At 40.8% G+C, this 17930-nt stretch overlaps 1 protein-coding gene across 51 annotated transcripts in view; it reads right to left on the bottom strand.

Annotated features, from left to right (window-relative positions):
* Window positions 1-17930, bottom strand: part of Mlip (muscular LMNA-interacting protein) — a 265581-nt gene that overhangs the window by 142975 nt on the left and 104676 nt on the right. For 26 of the 51 annotated variants that reach the window (XM_087563707.1, XM_087563694.1, XM_087563703.1 and 23 more), the window contains exon 2: window positions 5545-5700. The exons of 24 other annotated variants lie outside the window; for them this stretch is intronic. In XM_087563707.1, coding sequence (XP_087419833.1) covers window positions 5545-5700 — 156 coding nt within the window. Of the gene's footprint in view, window positions 1-5544; window positions 5701-13494; window positions 13581-17930 lie in introns of those variants that run through there. One more of the 51 variants, NM_001399373.1, reaches the window with a different exon arrangement.

Below are 17930 nucleotides of genomic sequence, written 5' to 3' on the forward strand. Positions count from 1 at the left end.
AGCTGCTGACATATGCTCTTTCCTGTTTCTTTCTGCAGGCACTCAGCGCTATGAGTTTTCCTCTTAGCACAGCTTTCATTGTGTCCCATAAGTTTGGGTATGTTGTATCTTCATTTTCATTAAATTCTAAAAAGTTTTTAATTTCTTTCTTTATTTCTTCCTTGACCAGGTTATCATTGAGTAGAGCATTGTTCAATTTCCACGTATATGTGGGCATTCTTCCCTTATTGTTATTGAAGACCAGTTTTAGGCCGTGGTGGTCCGATAGCATGCAAGGGATTATCTCTATCTTTCTGTACCTGTTGAGGCCCGTTTTTTGACCAATTATATGGTCAATTTTGGAGAAAGTACCATGAGGAGCTGAGAAGAAGGTATATCCTTTTGCTTTAGGATAGAATGTTCTATAAATATCCGTTAAGTCCATTTGGCTCATGACTTCTCTTAGTCTGTCGACATCACTGTTTAATTTCTGTTTCCATGATCTGTCCATTGATGAGAGTGGGGTGTTGAAGTCTCCCACTATTATTGTGTGACGTGCAATGTGTGCTTTGAGCTTTAGTAAGGTTTCTTTTACGTATGTAGGTGCCCTTGTATTTGGGGCATAGATATTTAGGATTGAGAGTTCATCTTGGTGGATTTTTCCTTTGATGAATATGAAGTGTCCTTCCTTATCTTTTTTGATGACTTTTAGTTGGAAATTGATTTTATTTGATATTAGAATGGCTACTCCAGCTTGCTTCTTCTGACCATTTGCTTGGAAAGTTGTTTTCCAGCCTTTCACTCTGAGGTAGTGTCTGTCTTTGTCTCTGAGGTGTGTTTCCTGTAGGCAGCAGAATGCAGGGTCCTCATTGCGTATCCAGTTTGTTAATCTATGTCTTTTTATTGGGGAGTTGAGGCCATTGATATTGAGAGATATTAAGGAATAGTGATTATTGCTTCCCTTTATATTCATATTTGGATGTGAGGTTATGTTTGTGTGCTTTCATTCTCTTTGTTTTGTTGCCAAGACGATTAGTTTCTTGCTTCTTCTAGGGTATAGCTTGCCTCCTTATGTTGGGCTTTACCATTTATTATCCTTTGTAGTGCTGGATTTGTAGAAAGATATTGTGTAAATTTGGTTTTGTCATGGAATATCTTGGTTTCTCCATCAATGTTAATTGAGAGTTTTGCTGGATACAGTAACCTGGGCTGGCATTTGTGTTCTCTTAGGGTCTGTATGACATCAGTCCAGGATCTTCTGGCCTTCATAGTTTCTGGCGAGAAGTCTGGTGTGATTCTGATAGGTCTCCCTTTATATGTTACTTGACCTTTTTCCCTTACTGCTTTTAATATTCTTTCTTTATTTTGTGCGTTTGGTGTTTTGACAATTATGTGACGGGTGGTGTTTCTTTTCTGGTCCAATCTATTTGGAGTTCTGTAGGCTTCTTGTATGTCTATGGGTATCTCTTTTTTTAGGTTAGGGAAGTTTTCTTCTATGATTTTGTTGAAGATATTTACTGGTCCTTTGAGCTGGGAGTCTTCACTCTCTTCTATACCTATTATCCTTAGGTTTGATCTTCTCATTGAGTCCTGGATTTCCTGTATGTTTTGGACCAGTAGCTTTTTCCGCTTTACATTATCTTTGACAGTTGAGTCAATGATTTCTATGGAATCTTCTGCTCCTGAGATTCTCTCTTCCATCTCTTGTATTCTGTTGGTGAGGCTTGTATCTACAGCTCCTTGTCTCTTCTTTTGGTTTTCTATATCCAGGGTTGTTTCCATGTGTTTTTTTCTTGATTGCTTCTATTTCCATTTTTAATTCCTTCAACTGTTTGATTGTGTTTTCCTGGAATTCTTTCAGGGATTTTTGCGATTCCTCTCTGTAGGCTTTTACTTATTTATTAATGTTTTCCTGTGCTTCCCTAAGTGTGTTCATGTCTTTCTTGAAGTCCTCCAGCATCATGATCAAATATGATTTTGTAACTAGATCTTGCTTTTCTGGTGTGTTTGGATATTCCATGTTTGTTTTGGTGGGAGAATTGGGCTCCGATGATGGCATGTAGTCTTGGTTTCTGTTGCTTGGGTTCCTGCGCTTGCCTCTCGCCATCAGATTATCTCTAGTGTTACTTTGTTCTGCTATTTCTGACAGTGGCTAGACTGTCCTATAAGCCTGTGTGACAGGAGTGCTGTAGACCTGTTTTCCTCTCTTTCAGTCAGTTATGGGGACAGAGTGTTCTGCTTTCTGGCGTGTAGTTTTTCCTCTCTACAGGTCTTCAGCTGTTCCTGTGGGCCTGTGTCTTGAGTTCACCAGGCAGCTTTCTTGCAGCAGAAAATTTGGTCTTACCTGTGGTCCCGAGGCTCAGGTTCGCTCGTGGGGTGCTGCCCACGGGCTCTCTGCAGCGGCAGCAACCAGGAAGACCTGTGCCGCCCCTTCCGGGAACTTCAGTGCACCAGGGTTCCAGATGGTCTTTGGCTTTTTCCTCTGGCGTCCGAGATGTGTGTGCAGGGAGCAGTCACTTCTGGTTTCCCAGGCTTGTCTGCCTCTCTGAAGGTTTAGCTCTCCCTCCCACGGGATTTGGGTGCAGAGAACTGTTTATCCGGTCTGTTTCTTTCAGGTTCCGGCGGTGTCTCAGGCACAGGGGTCCTGCCGCTCCTGGGCCCTTCCCCACGGGAGCCCAGAGGCCTTATACAGTTTCCTCTTGGGCCAGGGATGTGGGCAGGGGTGGGCAGAGTTGGTGGTCTCTTCCGCTCTGCAGCCTCAGGAGTGCCCACCTGACCAGGCGGTTGGGTCTCTCTCTCACCGGGTCTGGGAGCAGAGAGCTGCTGCGGGCCGGGATCCGCGGGTGTGGGACTTCCGGTAAACACAGAACGTGCCCGGTCCTAGAGAAATTCTGCTTTCCTGTGTCCCAAGCTCACCAGGCAGCTTTCTTGCAGCAGAAAATTTGGTCTTACCTGTGGTCCTGAGGCTCAGGTTCGCTCGTGGGGTGCTCCCCACGGGCTCTCTGCAGCGGCAGCAACCAGGAAGACCTGTGCCGCCCCTTCCGGGAGCTTCAGTGCACCAGGGTTCCAGATGGTCTTTGGCTTTTTCCTCTGGCGTCCGAGATGTGTGTGCAGGGAGCAGTCACTTCTGGTTTCTCAGGCTTGTCTGCCTCTCTGAAGGTTTAGCTCTCCCTCCCACGGGATTTGGGTGCAGAGAACTGTTTATCCGGTCTGTTTCTTTCAGGTTCCGGCGGTGTCTCAGGGACAGGGGTCCTGCCGCTCCTGGGCCCTCCCCCACGGGAGCCCAGAGGCCTTATACAGTTTCCTCTTGGGCCAGGGATGTGGGCAGGGGTGAGCAGAGTTGGTGGTCTCTTCCGCTCTGCAGCCTCAGGAGTGCCCACCTGACCAGGTGGTTGGGTCTCTCTCTCACCGGGTCTGGGAGCAGAGAGCTGCTGCCTAAAGGTATTTTCTATAATGTTCATATTAGTTAAAAAAAGAATAAGCCACTAAACATTAACAAGTTCAACTATGGGGTTGACATGTGCTAACATGTATGCATTGCATGTATAAAGAAAGAAGTCAAAAGTTGAGTAAGCACAAAGGAATTGAGGAGGTAATTTATGTTCCCACCCCACATTGTGTAGCTGCTCCCAGTACTGACACAGTCTAAATGACACAGGTGAATTTGTCTGGCGTGACATTCGGTGTTTTTCTCGGTTCTTTACTCTGATGCATTTCATAGCATTTACCACTACGTCGGGTTTCACCACACTCTCTTTCTGTCTTTGCCTTCAGATCTTCTCAATAATTAGCAGGTCCTGAGGGTTGTTATTATTCACTGGGAATATATGTCAAGGAATTGTTGATTATATAAATGAAGAATGACCTCCTTTAATACCAAATTGTTTAAAACCTAAGAAGGAAAATCTTAAGCTTTTAGATACTTGGTGATATTTATCTATCTCTATATCTATCTATATATGTGTGTGTTGTCACTGACAAAGTTATAATTATAATAAGTACATCATTTTATATAAATTTTAACCTTTGAATATTAGATATGTTATATAATATTATATATATGTATGTATGTATGTATGTATGAATGTATGTATGTATGTATATGCAATCCACAGATGAATAGTATCATCCTGGGAAGCTTTAGAGTCTGCAGCCAAGACTGAATCATAGAGCTACAGGGTTTAGAAGACTAATAAAGAAAGAACCTATTACTACATTCCCTAGAATGGGATACTACTGAGGAGAAACTTCCCAGAAGAGCCTGATGTATTCCAGATTGCCCTGAAATGACTTGACTCCCTTAGTCTTTGAAATACACCACAATTCTAGCACCATGAAAATCTTGCTACATTGTAAATAAGAATTTTTCATATATACAAAGTAAACCATATTAGTCCAACCCCTCCGCTTAATTGAATAACAAAACAACACCAAGTTCCCTATCTCATACTCATTGCAATAATAAATAAAATGATATTGGAATATATTTTAAAAAGACAACTTTTGCTCCAAAATGAATTTTTAATATTGATTAATGCATATTAAATATTCAAAGCAAAGTGTTTTACTGTGACATTTTCCTACATGCATATTTTATTTTTGACAGTTTTCACCACACTAGAACTATATCATACCCTCTTCCCTGCTCCCATGCCCCCCACTCCCCTAGTGCACCCCCTTACTTTCTTCCCTATTTGCAAGACCCTTTACTTCATGCCCTTCCATTTCTAGTACTGGCCTGTTACACATACAGCTTTATAGTGTACTTTGTTACCTAATATTCAAACAGTAAGATTTACCTAATATTCAAACAGTAAGATTTCAATTGAATCATGTACTTAATATAATTATGACGTCAAGGACATATGGTAGGATTATTATTATCTTTTTCTTTGTCAGGTATCAGGTTATTTTTTCCCAATTATTTTTTCTGTATAGCTTTTTTCTTTTTAATACTTTAAAATACATTTGATCAGTTTTTATGAGTATAGGTAAGGGGCTTCCATCCAATGTATAAAGAAATAAAAGTCCTAGCAGCAAAATACAGCATGCCAATGTTCCCAGAACTGTCCCAGTGTGAATTATTTATTCGCCACACGTAAAAGCATCACATCCTGCTGGTTTCTCTTGGATTTCCTTTCAGAGTGAATTGCAGTAGTTAATGATTTTTGGTTTTTATCTGGTTTGGTTGGTTTTCAGATACTTTGGGGGAAGGCCCCGGGAGGCAAAAGTTGTCCTATTGGTAGTAGATGACAAAACAGCCACTCAGAGGTGTTGAGAGTGATGAAATGTGTTTTGAGAGCTGACGTCACTAAGGCTAAATGCACATAGATTATACACGTGCGAGCAGAAGGCGTCCTGGAGATGAATCTCAGGCTAAGCTCATTCTCCACTGTACAGCTAAACCCTCAGCCCTCCTGACCACACTTTTAACCATTCCAGATTTCACAATCATCTTATTTTACACAGAGGAAATAAATACACATTGATACAAATTTCCAAGTCATTATTATGGATAATTTTAGAATGTCATTCGGTATTTTAAAAGAAAAAAAATAATCCTACCCTATTTACAGTTTCTGGATTCTTATCAGTTGGTTCCTCAGGAATTTTAACAAGGAATTTAGAAGTGTCAGCCAACTGAATGTGGGTTGGTAGTCTTCTGAGAGTGGGGACAAATGTGAAGATCAGAGGTTTGGCTTCAGAATCTCCAGGAGAGACCTATGAGATATGTAATAAATTAGACTGTCATCCTTGTCAAAGGTTTATCTTGACTTTATTCTCCATGTTCCATATTTATCTCATTCACTTTGATAAATTGCCTGCTGCTGTGTGATGACCTGTACTGATGCAAATAAAATTCACATAAGAATATCCATAGCACATGAGAACCCCCTTTAAAACTACCACAGCAGGCCAGGCAGGCCTCGAGTCCCAGTACTCAGAGGCAGAAGCACACGGATTACTATGAGTTCAAGGTCAGCCTGGTCTACAGAGGAAGCTCCAGTACAGCCAAGGCTACACAGAGGAACCCTATCTCAAGAAAACCAACAAACAAACAAACAAAATGACCATAGTGAGGAAAGCAGTCTGCCCTAGAGTTGTCCAGCTGTGTGTGTGTTGGGTGACAGAAGAGGATGGGGGAGAACAGGGTGAGCAGCACAAAGCAGCAGCCTGGAAAGCCATTCAGTCAAGGCTCACTGAGTCACTATTGTGTGAAGAGAGATCATTCTAACCACAGAACATGGTCTGCTTCAAATGTGACATCTATCCATTTAACCCCAAGGTAACAGGCTCAGAATATTGACTTAGGAATAACAGGTGTGCAAGAAAATTCCAATATGCATCATACCCATGCTAAGGTGTGGATCTAAAAGTGAAAGATACCTGTCAGAATAGCAGCACCTGCTCTAAAGGATGTGTATAGCAGAAACTTCTAGTATCTTTGGAAAGTCAGTTACGTCAAATGATGTTTGGCTGGGGCACACAGGTGAAACGATGTCTTGTTAAAGCAAACACATGAAAGAATGTTTTCCTGAGGCAGATACGGGTGAGAAGATGTTTTGCTGGAGCAGGCATGGGTGACAGGATGTTTTGACAAAGCAAACATGTGAAAGAACCAGGATGGAGGAGTATAAATATGACCCCATAAACAGTGGAAGACAAGCATTGAACATCGGTTTGATTTGCTCCACCTCGCTGTTCTCTAACCACACACATGTATTGGTCCACCTTACATAACTGAGCTCAACTTGTGATAACTCTGACAGTGAGAGAAACTCATCTAAGAACTGTTGGTGAGGTTCCTGTGGTAGCTTGCCGCTTCTGAAGCCTCACCTCAGGCCTGTTGGTGTTCTTGTCTAGTGTCTGCCTGCCTAGAGGACGGGTCTGCAGCTGCTAAGTCATGTGTGGTGTTTTCTATGACTGAACTGCTGCCAAAGAAGATTGAGCTTGCCCCGAAAGAACTATTGCCAAAAGGCAATAGTTTCCCACATATCGTAATAACTTTTTTCTTCCACTACTCTGTTGGGTAGTTGGATAGAGGAGAGCTTGAACCCTTATTAAAAGTAGGATGCAAAATATTTATGCCTACAGATGTGGCTTCTCATTTATTTATACTTAATTCATTTAGAAGTAGTTTCCTTAAAGTGCTTGCTTTTGCAGCCCAGGAGGACAGCTACAGTACTGAGGAGGAAAGAGTTGGCACACTACTTGCAAATAGAAGAGGATCTATACACAGAGCTAAAGGACCTGTGCTTCCAGGGCCCTGAATCCCATACCTTTCCCCACCCCTCACCTCAACATACGTCCTCCTCCATGCTCATCAGCCATGCTGTGAGGCCTCTACTACAGTTGGCACTCACTTGGGCACATTGCCTTACTCTTTGCTTATTCAACAAAGTCTAATAGATACTGGCAATTTAACAATGGAAAACATTTCTGCTGTCATGAATGTGTGAGCCAATGGCGAGAGGTAGTAATACATAAATATGCAAAATTTATAGAATTTCTATAAATACTATTAAGAGTTTCTATCAGGTTTTGTAGAAAGAAGACCATGCACAAAAATAATATAGACCTTTTAAATAAGTACAAAACCATTTAGCTAAATAACTACAGAAAATGAGAGTTCATTCACTGAAATAAGAAACTCAATATTTTGAAGTGGTTTGAGGATAGAGTTAAAAACCAGAGGGGATGAGAGAGGTCTCAGTGTCTAAGAACATACTCCTCTTGCAGAGATCTGAGTTAGGATTCCAGCTCTCAACAGCCTGGAACTCCAGGGGAACCAACACCCTCATCTAGACTCCAAGGTACCTATGTTCACACATACATAGAATACACAGGCACGGGGTTGGGGATTTAGCTCAGCGGTAGAGTGCTTGCCTAGGGAGCGCAAGGCCCTGGGTTTGGTCCTCAGCTCCGAAAAAAAAAAAAAAGAATACACAGGCACATAGACATATATACATAACCTAAATTATTTTTAAAATGAAGGACTAGAGGGGAAAATTGAAAGATGCTTGAGAACACCTAGAAGGAGCTACTCAATTGTAAGTTGGAAAGACTAGCAATCTAGCCAGCCCAGAGGAAAGCTAGACCTACGTTACCTTCTATGAGACCATGTGTTACACGGATATCATCATTTTCAGATGGAAAACAAGGTTCTATCTGAATTCACGCATGCATGAATTTTAACACGTTTTTATCACTAAATATTCATTTATTCTGAGGTCACCTACTTACAGCAGGCTTTTCTTCTATATAACTACAATGCCACTTTCATGCATCACATTCAAATTGTCCCCAGTACTCCAAACGATTTTGTAAGTTATCTTATTTCTTCGATGTTGATCCACATGTTATATCCTGACTTTAGAAGCTTTTACCTTTGTGAGAGGAGTAGTCTTGTCTTTTGTATTTGTTTTGAGCACAGTAACAACCTTAGGGCATCTATCTGTTGTGCATTAATGTGCTAAAATTTGTAATCTGGATCTAGTCGTGAAAGACCACTAAACACTTTTTGTAGTACATGAGAGTTAAAAAGAAAACTACCTAAGCACCTGAATCTTCCATAGTAACTGCATATGCTCTATTATGATCATCTTAAACGCCATATTTTACTCTAGAAAAGAGGTATTCCCACAAAAATAATAGTATAGAAGTTCTGTATGACTGTGGAGGTTGGGCTTTGACTTTGGGAAGATGATCTTAGAGGAAGGCACAAAACATGTGAAGGGCAAATAAATATGAAGTAAAGGAGGTCAGGGCTAGCTCTGTGCAAAGGGAAGCTATGCAGAGTGGAGTGACAGCAGAGATGGCAGGACCAAAGGACAGCATGATGGTACAAATATGAAAAAGTCGGGAAATGAGGTCCAGAATGTCTCTGGAACTGACAACATGGGCATTAGATTATTGATTAGAGATATTCTCTGTGAGTGCGAATCAAATAGAGAAAACTGGATATCCCTGTTAGACGTTCCCCATGTTCTTGAAAGATCTAAACTACTTGGCACTATTTATCATGTGATATAATGTTCTGGTAACTGATGCACACATGTGAATACAACATTTATTCTTTGGGGCATGTAAAGTATATGAATATACCCTTCTGATTCAGCTTTTACTTTTTAATAGGCTCTTCTTTGTCATTAGCCCTTTGCTCTTCCGTGATCCATACTGCACCAATCTTAATTGGAGTCAGAGCCCAGAGTTCTAGGCAGAACTCCAGGTAGAGATTCCCAAGAATCATTTTCCCCACCTTACTCTCTGCTGTCAGCTAACCTGACAACCATGGTGTAACTAATACCCTGAAACTCAAGAGTGGCTTCAGAACTGAAAAAGAAGAATCATTCAGCAGCTCCACAAGAAGATTAGGGTACCAGCAATGATCCAGATACACAGCAAAGAAGTAACCAGATATCAATACCAAGAAATACCATAGAATTTTTAACTCCAAATGCTTAGATACCAGAGCAAAAACATAAGATAAACAGCCAAGGCAATATGCCTCCTCCAGGATCCCACACCCCTGATGTAATGTACCAATGAAAGGGGAATTGAACTGAAGGATAAGACAAGAACTTCAAAATAGCAATTGTGAATATGTTAAAGGACTTTAAAGAGAATATGAAGGCTTGGGAATATAGACAAACAGTTGAATGAATAATAAAAGTGATTACAATATAAAAATAGAATTTAGCAAAGAAATATAATCACTAAAGAAAAGCAAAACTGAAATAAAACTTAAATGGGAAAGCTCAAGAAATCAAACAGTAAGTTCAAAGAAAAAGACTTATCAACAGATTAGGTGAAATAGAAGAGAGAATTTTAGGTTTTGAGGACAAGAAAAGGAAAAATGGATAGCTCCATCAAAAGAAGGTTAAATCAAGAAAAAAAAAGAAGAAAAGAAGTCTAGGTAAAAGAAAATTCTTTATGAAAAGATCAAATCTACAAACAATAGGGATGGATAAAGAAGAAACTAAGGTCAAAGGCAAAGAAATTATTTTTAAATATCATAGAAGAAAAATCCCCAAATCTAAAGAGATGTCTATCAAGGAGCAAGAGGTATATACAACATCAAAAAGTCAAGACAAGAAAAAAATCTTTGTGATGCATAATAATCAAAATATTAATTGTAAAGAACAAAAAAGAATATTAAAAGCTGCAGGAAAAAATACTAAGACATATAAAGGCAGGTATGTTAGAATAACAGCTGGCATATCAATGGAGACTCTGAAAGTGAAAATAACCTGGAAATTGCTCTACAAGCTCTGAAATGCCACAAATGCCAGCCAAACCGCTATATCCAGCAAAACTATTGGTCACAATCAAAGGAGAGAGAAAATATTTCATGATAAAATCAAAGCTAAGAAATTCCTTTTCGGCAATTTAACTCTACATGAGGCACTAGAAGGAAACTTCAGTCTGAGGAGAATGTTAACTATACTCAAGGAATAAATAATCCCAGAACACACAACCAAATGAGTTCAAAACAAAAACAAAAAATCCACAACAAAATAATAGGAATTAATAAACCTGATCAGAAATAATTCTCAGTATCAACCATCTCAATGCCTCAGTAAAAGAACACAAAATATCAGATTATATTGGAAAGCAAAATCCATCTGTTTACTTCTTCCAAGAAACACATCTCACCATTAAGGATAGACCTCACCTTGGGTAAAAGGATGGAAAAAGTTATTCTAAGCAGATGAATCCAAGATGAAATCAAATGTGGTTCTTTTAATATCTTACAAAATAGACATCAAACAAAGCTAATCAGAAGAGATAGGAAAGGACAATGCATACACATTAAAGGAAAAAATTAAATAAGAGATTAGGATAATTACAAGTAACTATGTACCAAATGCAAGGGCACCTAATTTCATAAAAGAAATACTACTACAGCTAAAATCACACTGACTCTAACACAGCGAGGCTAGATAGCTTCAACACCTAATTCTCACCAGTAAATAGGCTTTTCTTACTTCTTCGTTCCCGATCTTCCTTTTCCTTCTTCCCTTCATTCCTGACTTTCTTTTCTTTTCTTTCCTTTCCTTTTCTCTTTTTTTTTTGAGAGAAAGTTTATGAAATTGTGTGGGTAGAAATGGGAAATATCTTGAAAGAGTTGGAGAAGGGAAATAAAATGAACAAAGTATAAAAAAATAAAATAAATAAAAATTGAAACTTATTTGTCATCTCTTTACGATATCTGTGTCAGAGTTCACGAGCAGTAGCTCATCATCTGAAAGTAGCACTTCACGTTTTTTCCTTAGTAGGAAGAAAGGTTAGATCCCTTACTGGGCTGGGAAAGGCCATTAGGCTGATCAACAACACATAATGCTACGGACTTCCCAGGTTTTCCTAGGGAGGTTTTCTTACATAGTTAATCCTGTCAATGTCCTTCTGGGATGGAGAGTGATGTGGAGAGGGCTACCACTGAATACTCAGTAGTTAAGATTCATTGTCAGTTTGATTGGATCATGAAATCTCTTAGGAGACACACTATGGGTGGGACTATGGGAGTGCCTCCGGAAAGGCTTAACTGATAAAGGAAGAGGACCCACCTGAATGTGGGCAGCAAAGCCAATGGACTGGGGTTCCAGGTAAAACACAAGATAAAAGAAGCCATAGTGGCAGCATCCATCTTTCTGCTTCCTGACTGACAGACAGTACAGTTTAGCAGGCTGCTTCATACTCCAGCTGCCTTGCTTCTCTGAGCATGTTCAACGACACACTCAACCCATAAGCCAGAATAAACCATTCCACTCTTAGGTTGCTTTTGATGGGTCTTTGGCAACTACACTAGATAACTATCTATTTATTCTGTCTTCTCCTTTGGACAAAAATAGTCATTTGATAGTTATTAAGAAAGAAGGGATGATATGTTGACCTCACTTCCAGGTGCTTAGTCTTACCCTCATTTTCCCATGAAATGACTTGGTCTCCCTGAAGATTATCCAAAGGAAATTAAATAGTTTTTTATATGAAAGATTTCAGTATAGCCCACGGGTACAAAAACCCATCGATCCTCAATAAACTGCAAGTAGCCATACCGTCTAAAGCATATACAGTGATCAAAACTTACTTCCCCAAATGCCTTGCACAAGTGTCCAATTAAACTTGTTTTAAATCCCTAAAGTACAAAATTCTATTAGTGAATCTTTACACCTATAGTCCTTTTAAAATTTGGTAGCTATAATTTCAGTGCACAAAACAAAACATAAAAAGGCAGCCAGTACATGGGTGAACAAGATGTGCTCTTATCATAGTAAGATGGAGATTCTTAAACATGAACACAGGATGAGAAAGACAGCCACTGAGCAAAAGCAAGGTAGTTGCCTTCAACTTTATGGTTACCTCCATGCCCTAAGTGAAATATCTACATCAATGTGGGGAAGCAATTCTACTTCCTTATTTTAGTTGAGCAAATACTATATGATATATGATATATATTGTATGTAATCTAAAATCTAAAGAACTTAAAGGCTTACCTTCCTGAGTTACTACTAAGTAGAAATAAATTCAGAAGTTAATTCCTGTCCATATATGCACATTGCCAGAATCTCAGGAAAAGGGCAGCCCTTTGATGTTAACTTTCAAGAAAGCACTACAAAGTCAGCACCAAGCTCTTTCACCATATTTATCTAGCACCTGTGTTGTGTCTTAGCAGAAATCTAAAGTTCACTTGAAAGGACCTTTTGGTGGAACAGGGTTTGAAGCTACACTAACCACACCACGGAATATTCTAAAGAACTATGTTAGCCAGGAGACTGATAAATCCCTTGTTCTGAAAAAAGAAAAGCAGAAGAAGAAAGCCATTTACCATTTGCTGCACACTGTGTAGCAGATCTAACGGAGCCCCAAAATGAATCGCTATGGTGACAAAAAAAAAATCATTTTCCAACAAAGCAGAAGCGAATGGGAGTTAACAGCATTCGCTTCTTAATTGGCAATTAACACTTTCAGCTGCCAATGCCACTTAAATGTCTGATCTTGGGAAACTATTTTAATAACAGAAATAAGAACTAAATGGATTAAAATAGTATCCAAAATTTGACTTGAGATACCCCAAATTTATAAGACTGACCCCCTTCTCACCGCACAGGCTATAATGTGAGCGATGTTTTCACCAATGCCTCACGGGCTGTGCGCTCCTTTGCTCAGCTTCAGGTTGTGTGCTTTTGTTTCTTCTCTTTCCCTAAAAGTGCCCCCCACACACCACCATGTTGACACCCGCAGCACAGAGGGCCACCAGCCTCTTACTAAGACAAGCCACAACGAGAATTCTAACATTAACTCTGCGCCAAGCACAATCCTTGGCATTTTCTCTGCCCAACAAGCAGTTTTGTCTTTATCGGTTGCCCGTTTCTCTAACTATAGATAACATCTCATTTCGACAACACAGACAAATTTATCAGCACCCGGGTAGCTCGCCCTCACACCCTCCGGCATATACCAGAACATGGTGCCTTTAAAAGTTACTGACAGCATTAAGCAAAGACTTCTTTTTACCTTGGGTGTGGTCTCAATGCTCCCCGCTAAGACGCAGGAGGTCATTTGGAAGTAATTGTTCCTGCAGTCACTCAGAAGCCCCTGTTCTGAAAGCAAACCAATGACTGAGGTGGGAAGAGAGCCTGTTACTAAAACAACACAGGCACACGCACTGCACGCACACACACACACACACACACACACACACACACACATGCACCCACATGCATATGCTCGCGAATGCACGCACGCGCGCACACACACACACACACACACACACACACACTCACTCACTCACTCACAGGTTGGGGGGAAGGAGGAATCTAAAAGAAGACAGAGCAGATGCTTCTCCGAGTTGAATATTTTTCAGCTCCAAAGGATTTTGTTTTGACAATTTTACTTTTGGAACTTCACGAGGGGTCACACTGACTGCTAAAATGGGATCAGTGAAAGTGAAAAATTGCTACCTCTATGTGTTTGCCCTCTTTTCCTTTCAGGCTTGCAGTCCAATTATGTATTCTGTGAAAGGAAGGGAGAAGCCAGATTGGACAGCAATGAGAAGCTGATTGAAGGGCCCCAGCATCTGCCAGTTTCAGTGATTAGTTGACCACGCTCACAGAGAACATTTAGAGGCACAAACACATGCAAACACAGTGTCTAAATAAAGAACTGGAAAACACAGTGATCATTTCGGGAAGCCAATCATTTCAATGACAAGTCCTTGGCATGTGAACGGCAGTCTGTGATACAGGGGCATCCGAGTGACTCAAATTCTGCTGTTGTATAAAAGTTGCTCTCAAAAAAGATTGTTAGCAAATAGCTGTCAAAACAAAATCCCCTTCTGCTGCTGTGTCTGGAAGACAGTGACTGTCCTGCCCACCTGTGAACGAGTCACAAATATTTCTCCTGAGATGGACTGTGGTCATCAGCTTTCAGTGTTTCTATTCTCTAAGCATTGATTATTTTTTTTTACAAACCTATATTATCTATAGTTGTGCATAAGCACTGGAAGACATAGTGTGGAGGGAGCTGAATGCTATGCGAAACGAAGGCTTTATTTCACGTACAGTTACAGCATTTAATGTTTTCAACATTGTCAAGAGCCTGAACGTAGGGCAACCATGAACTCAATAATGACTCAAAGTGATTCTACTAAGAAGCAGGGAAACTATTGCCAATAACACTTGACCTAGGAAAGGGCCAAACCTCTAAACGTACCTGCTGTTATGTCACTAAAACACATTCTTCTGACATAGGAGGTAATGTGTATCCAATGCCAAAACCTTTCATTCTTGCCGAGAATATAGATAAATCTGTCACATAAATAACAGAGATACAAAGAGAGGAAGGTTCTAAGAAGAACGCCCATCCTATCGTTCTTGAATGTCACCGCGCACTTCACCATCTGCAGCACCTTTAGAAATGTAGTTTCTGCCTGAGGGGTCCAGCAGTGGATTCACCACGCCTGCATTCTCAGTGAGCTCCTGGGTTGTATCCTGTTGCTGGTATGTTGCTCTCCTGCTTCACTTCTCTGTTGCTCTGCTAAGCATCATGGGCAAAAGCAACTTGAAGATGAAGAAGGTTATTTGGCTTGCACATCCCAATCACAGTCCACCACTGAGGGACCTCAAGGCAGGCATCATGGCGGAGCACTGCTTACTGACCTGCTTCCAGGATCACATGCAACTAACTTTCTTATACCTCCCAGGACCTGCCCAGGGATGACACCCCTCCCAGTGGGCTGGACCTTCTCATATCAATACACAATCAAAAAATGCCATACAGACCTATCTGCAGGATAATATAATGGAAACACTTCTCCAATTGAAATTTGTCTCTTCCCTGGTGATTTCAGTTTGTGTCAAGTTGATGAAAGCCAAACAGTACAGTGGTGTTCTCCTGGCAGTTCTTAGAGCCACAAGATCACAGACGCTGTGCCGTGAAATAATTGCAAGAATTTGGCTACCCTTGGAATGGGGAAGCCAAATTGGACAGCAATGTCCTGTTGGGTCTAAAAGAGCTTATCTAGCCAGCAGAAAAGATTTAGGGGAGCCCTCGTTAGATCAGTAAGAGAAGTGAGTGGCGGGAATAGACAAGCACAAGTCAGAAGATTGGCTGGAAGAACTGAGCTCTTCTGAATGTCTACCCTGTGTATGTGAGTAAGTAAGGCACTGCTGTGTAGAATCTTACAGTAAGATTCAGTTTAGGAAGCCCATGTATCCGTTGTATGTTACTTTTCATGACTTTGTGGTACTTTAACCTTATAAATAACATTAGAGAGAATAAAGGCTCATAAGATCAGAAAAGTAGGTCAAATCTAGATTATCAAAGACTTTGAATCAAGGCATTTTAACTTTATGCAGCATTCGATAAGGATTCAGAGATGGATATGTGTACTTCTGTGTGATGAACAAAACCTCAAAGAGTATCTGCCATCAAGCCTTAAGCACGTGCGTCTCTGAAGTCTATCTAGTCTGTGGATCCTGGGCCAGTGATGTACAGTGTTTTGTCAATGACTCCATTTGTTCTAAAAGAATTTGACAACTCCATTGCTCTTGTCCTGTATGTCACCGTGCTTTCCCCCTCTGGTCTTTTCTTGTGGCCATTCTCTTCTCCAAACATAAAGCAAGGAGAGCAATTTAACAGGAATTTGGAAAAGGAAACATTTTAGCCTCTGTCTTTAGCTGTATCCAAAGCTTTTCTTGAAGCGCTTTGTAGCATTAGAAACAGCTAACCTGTCAACTGGTGATTTTTGTCTATCTTTTAGCAATTTTTCTCTTGTAATTTTCATTTACTGTTTCATTAAAAATAATCGTTGCTGTTACAACTATTTCGGTGACAGAAGTCATAATTTTTACCTAAAATAAAAACTTAAAAGTCATGCACCGCAGCAACATTTGTCAGCCATCTGGTTAGTTATACTTATAGCTGCAAAGAGCACAGGAGTCTAGAATAATTTCTAAAGAAACCATTCTCACTTGGCCAGCAAATGATGATGGTCCCTGAGTTTTAAAAAAAATATATAACCATTCTTCCACTGTGGGACATCTGATTTGTTTCCAGCTTCTGGCTATCACAGATAAGGCTGCTATGAACATAGTAGAGCATGTGCCCCTGTGGTATGATAGAACATCTTTTGGGTATATGTCCAAGAGGGAGATAACTGGGTCTTCAGGTAGATCTATTTCTAATTTTCTGAGGAGCCTACAGATTAATTTCCAGAGTGGTTGTGCCAGTTTGCAATCCCACCAGCAATGGAGGAGTGTTCCTCTCTCTCCACATTCTCTCCAACACGTGCTGTCGCCTGAGTTTTGTTTTGTTTTGTTTTGTTTTGTTTTTGATCTTAGCCATTTAGATTGGTGTGAGGTGGAATCTCAGGATCATTTTGTTCGATTTTCCCTGATCACTAAGGACTTCGAACATTTCTTTAAGTGTTTCTTGGCCATTCGAGATTCCTCCATGGTGAATTTTCTGTTTAACTCAATGGAATACTATTCAGCTATTAAGAATGAGGACATCAAGGGTTTTGTAGGCAAATGGATAGAACTAGAAAATATCATCCTGAGTGAGGTAACTCAGACTCAAAAAGACATGCATGGTATGTTCTCACTAATAAGCGAATATTAGCCAAAAAAAGTACAGAATATCCAGGATACAATCCACAGAACTCAAGAAGGTTAAGAAGCTGAAGAGCCCAAGGGAAGGGCCCGTGTCAATTCCACTTGGGAGGGAAAAGAAAGCAATCATGGGAGGCAGAGGGAAGGAGATACCTAGGTGGGAAAAGGAATGGAGAGGGGAACAGGGGAGCATGATCAGGTATTGGGGGAGAGGAGAGAAGCCCTGAGGACAAGCAGAATGAGTGGAAATATGCAACCTGGGGTTGGTTGGGGGGACCCTTTAGAAAGTACCAGAGACCTGGAAGTCCAGAGACTCTCAGGACTCAAAGGGTGCGACCTTAGATGGAATTCCCAACAGAGGGGAGAGGGAACTTGTAGAGTCCAACTCCAGTAGAAAGAGCATCAAGTGGAGGGATGGAGTTGCCATCCCACAGTCAAAAACTCTGACCCAGAACGGTTCCTGTCTAAAAGAACTGTGGGGACAAAAAGGGAGAAGAGCCTGAGGGAAAGGGGGTCCAGTGACAGCCCCAAGAGCTAAAGAGGAAGTTCCAAGGCCTGACTCGATTAGTGAGGGTACGGTGTGCTTACAGGAGCCTATTAGTATGGCTGCCCTCCGAGAGGCCCAACAAGCAGCTGACTGAGACAGAAGCAGATACTTACACTAAACCCATGGACTGAAGTTGGGGATACCTGTGGTTTAATTAGGGAAAGACTGGAAGAAGCTGAGGAAGAAGGCAACCCCATAGGAAGACCATCAGTCTCAACTAACCTGGAACCCTGAGATCTCTCAGAAACTGAGCCACCAATCAGGCAGCATACGCTAGCTGGTACGAGGCTCCC

The sequence above is a fragment of the Rattus norvegicus genome, chromosome 8 (assembly GCF_021556685.1).
Source record: "Rattus norvegicus strain SHRSP/BbbUtx chromosome 8, alternate assembly SHRSP_T2T, whole genome shotgun sequence".
Taxonomy (NCBI): Eukaryota; Metazoa; Chordata; class Mammalia; order Rodentia; family Muridae; genus Rattus; species Rattus norvegicus.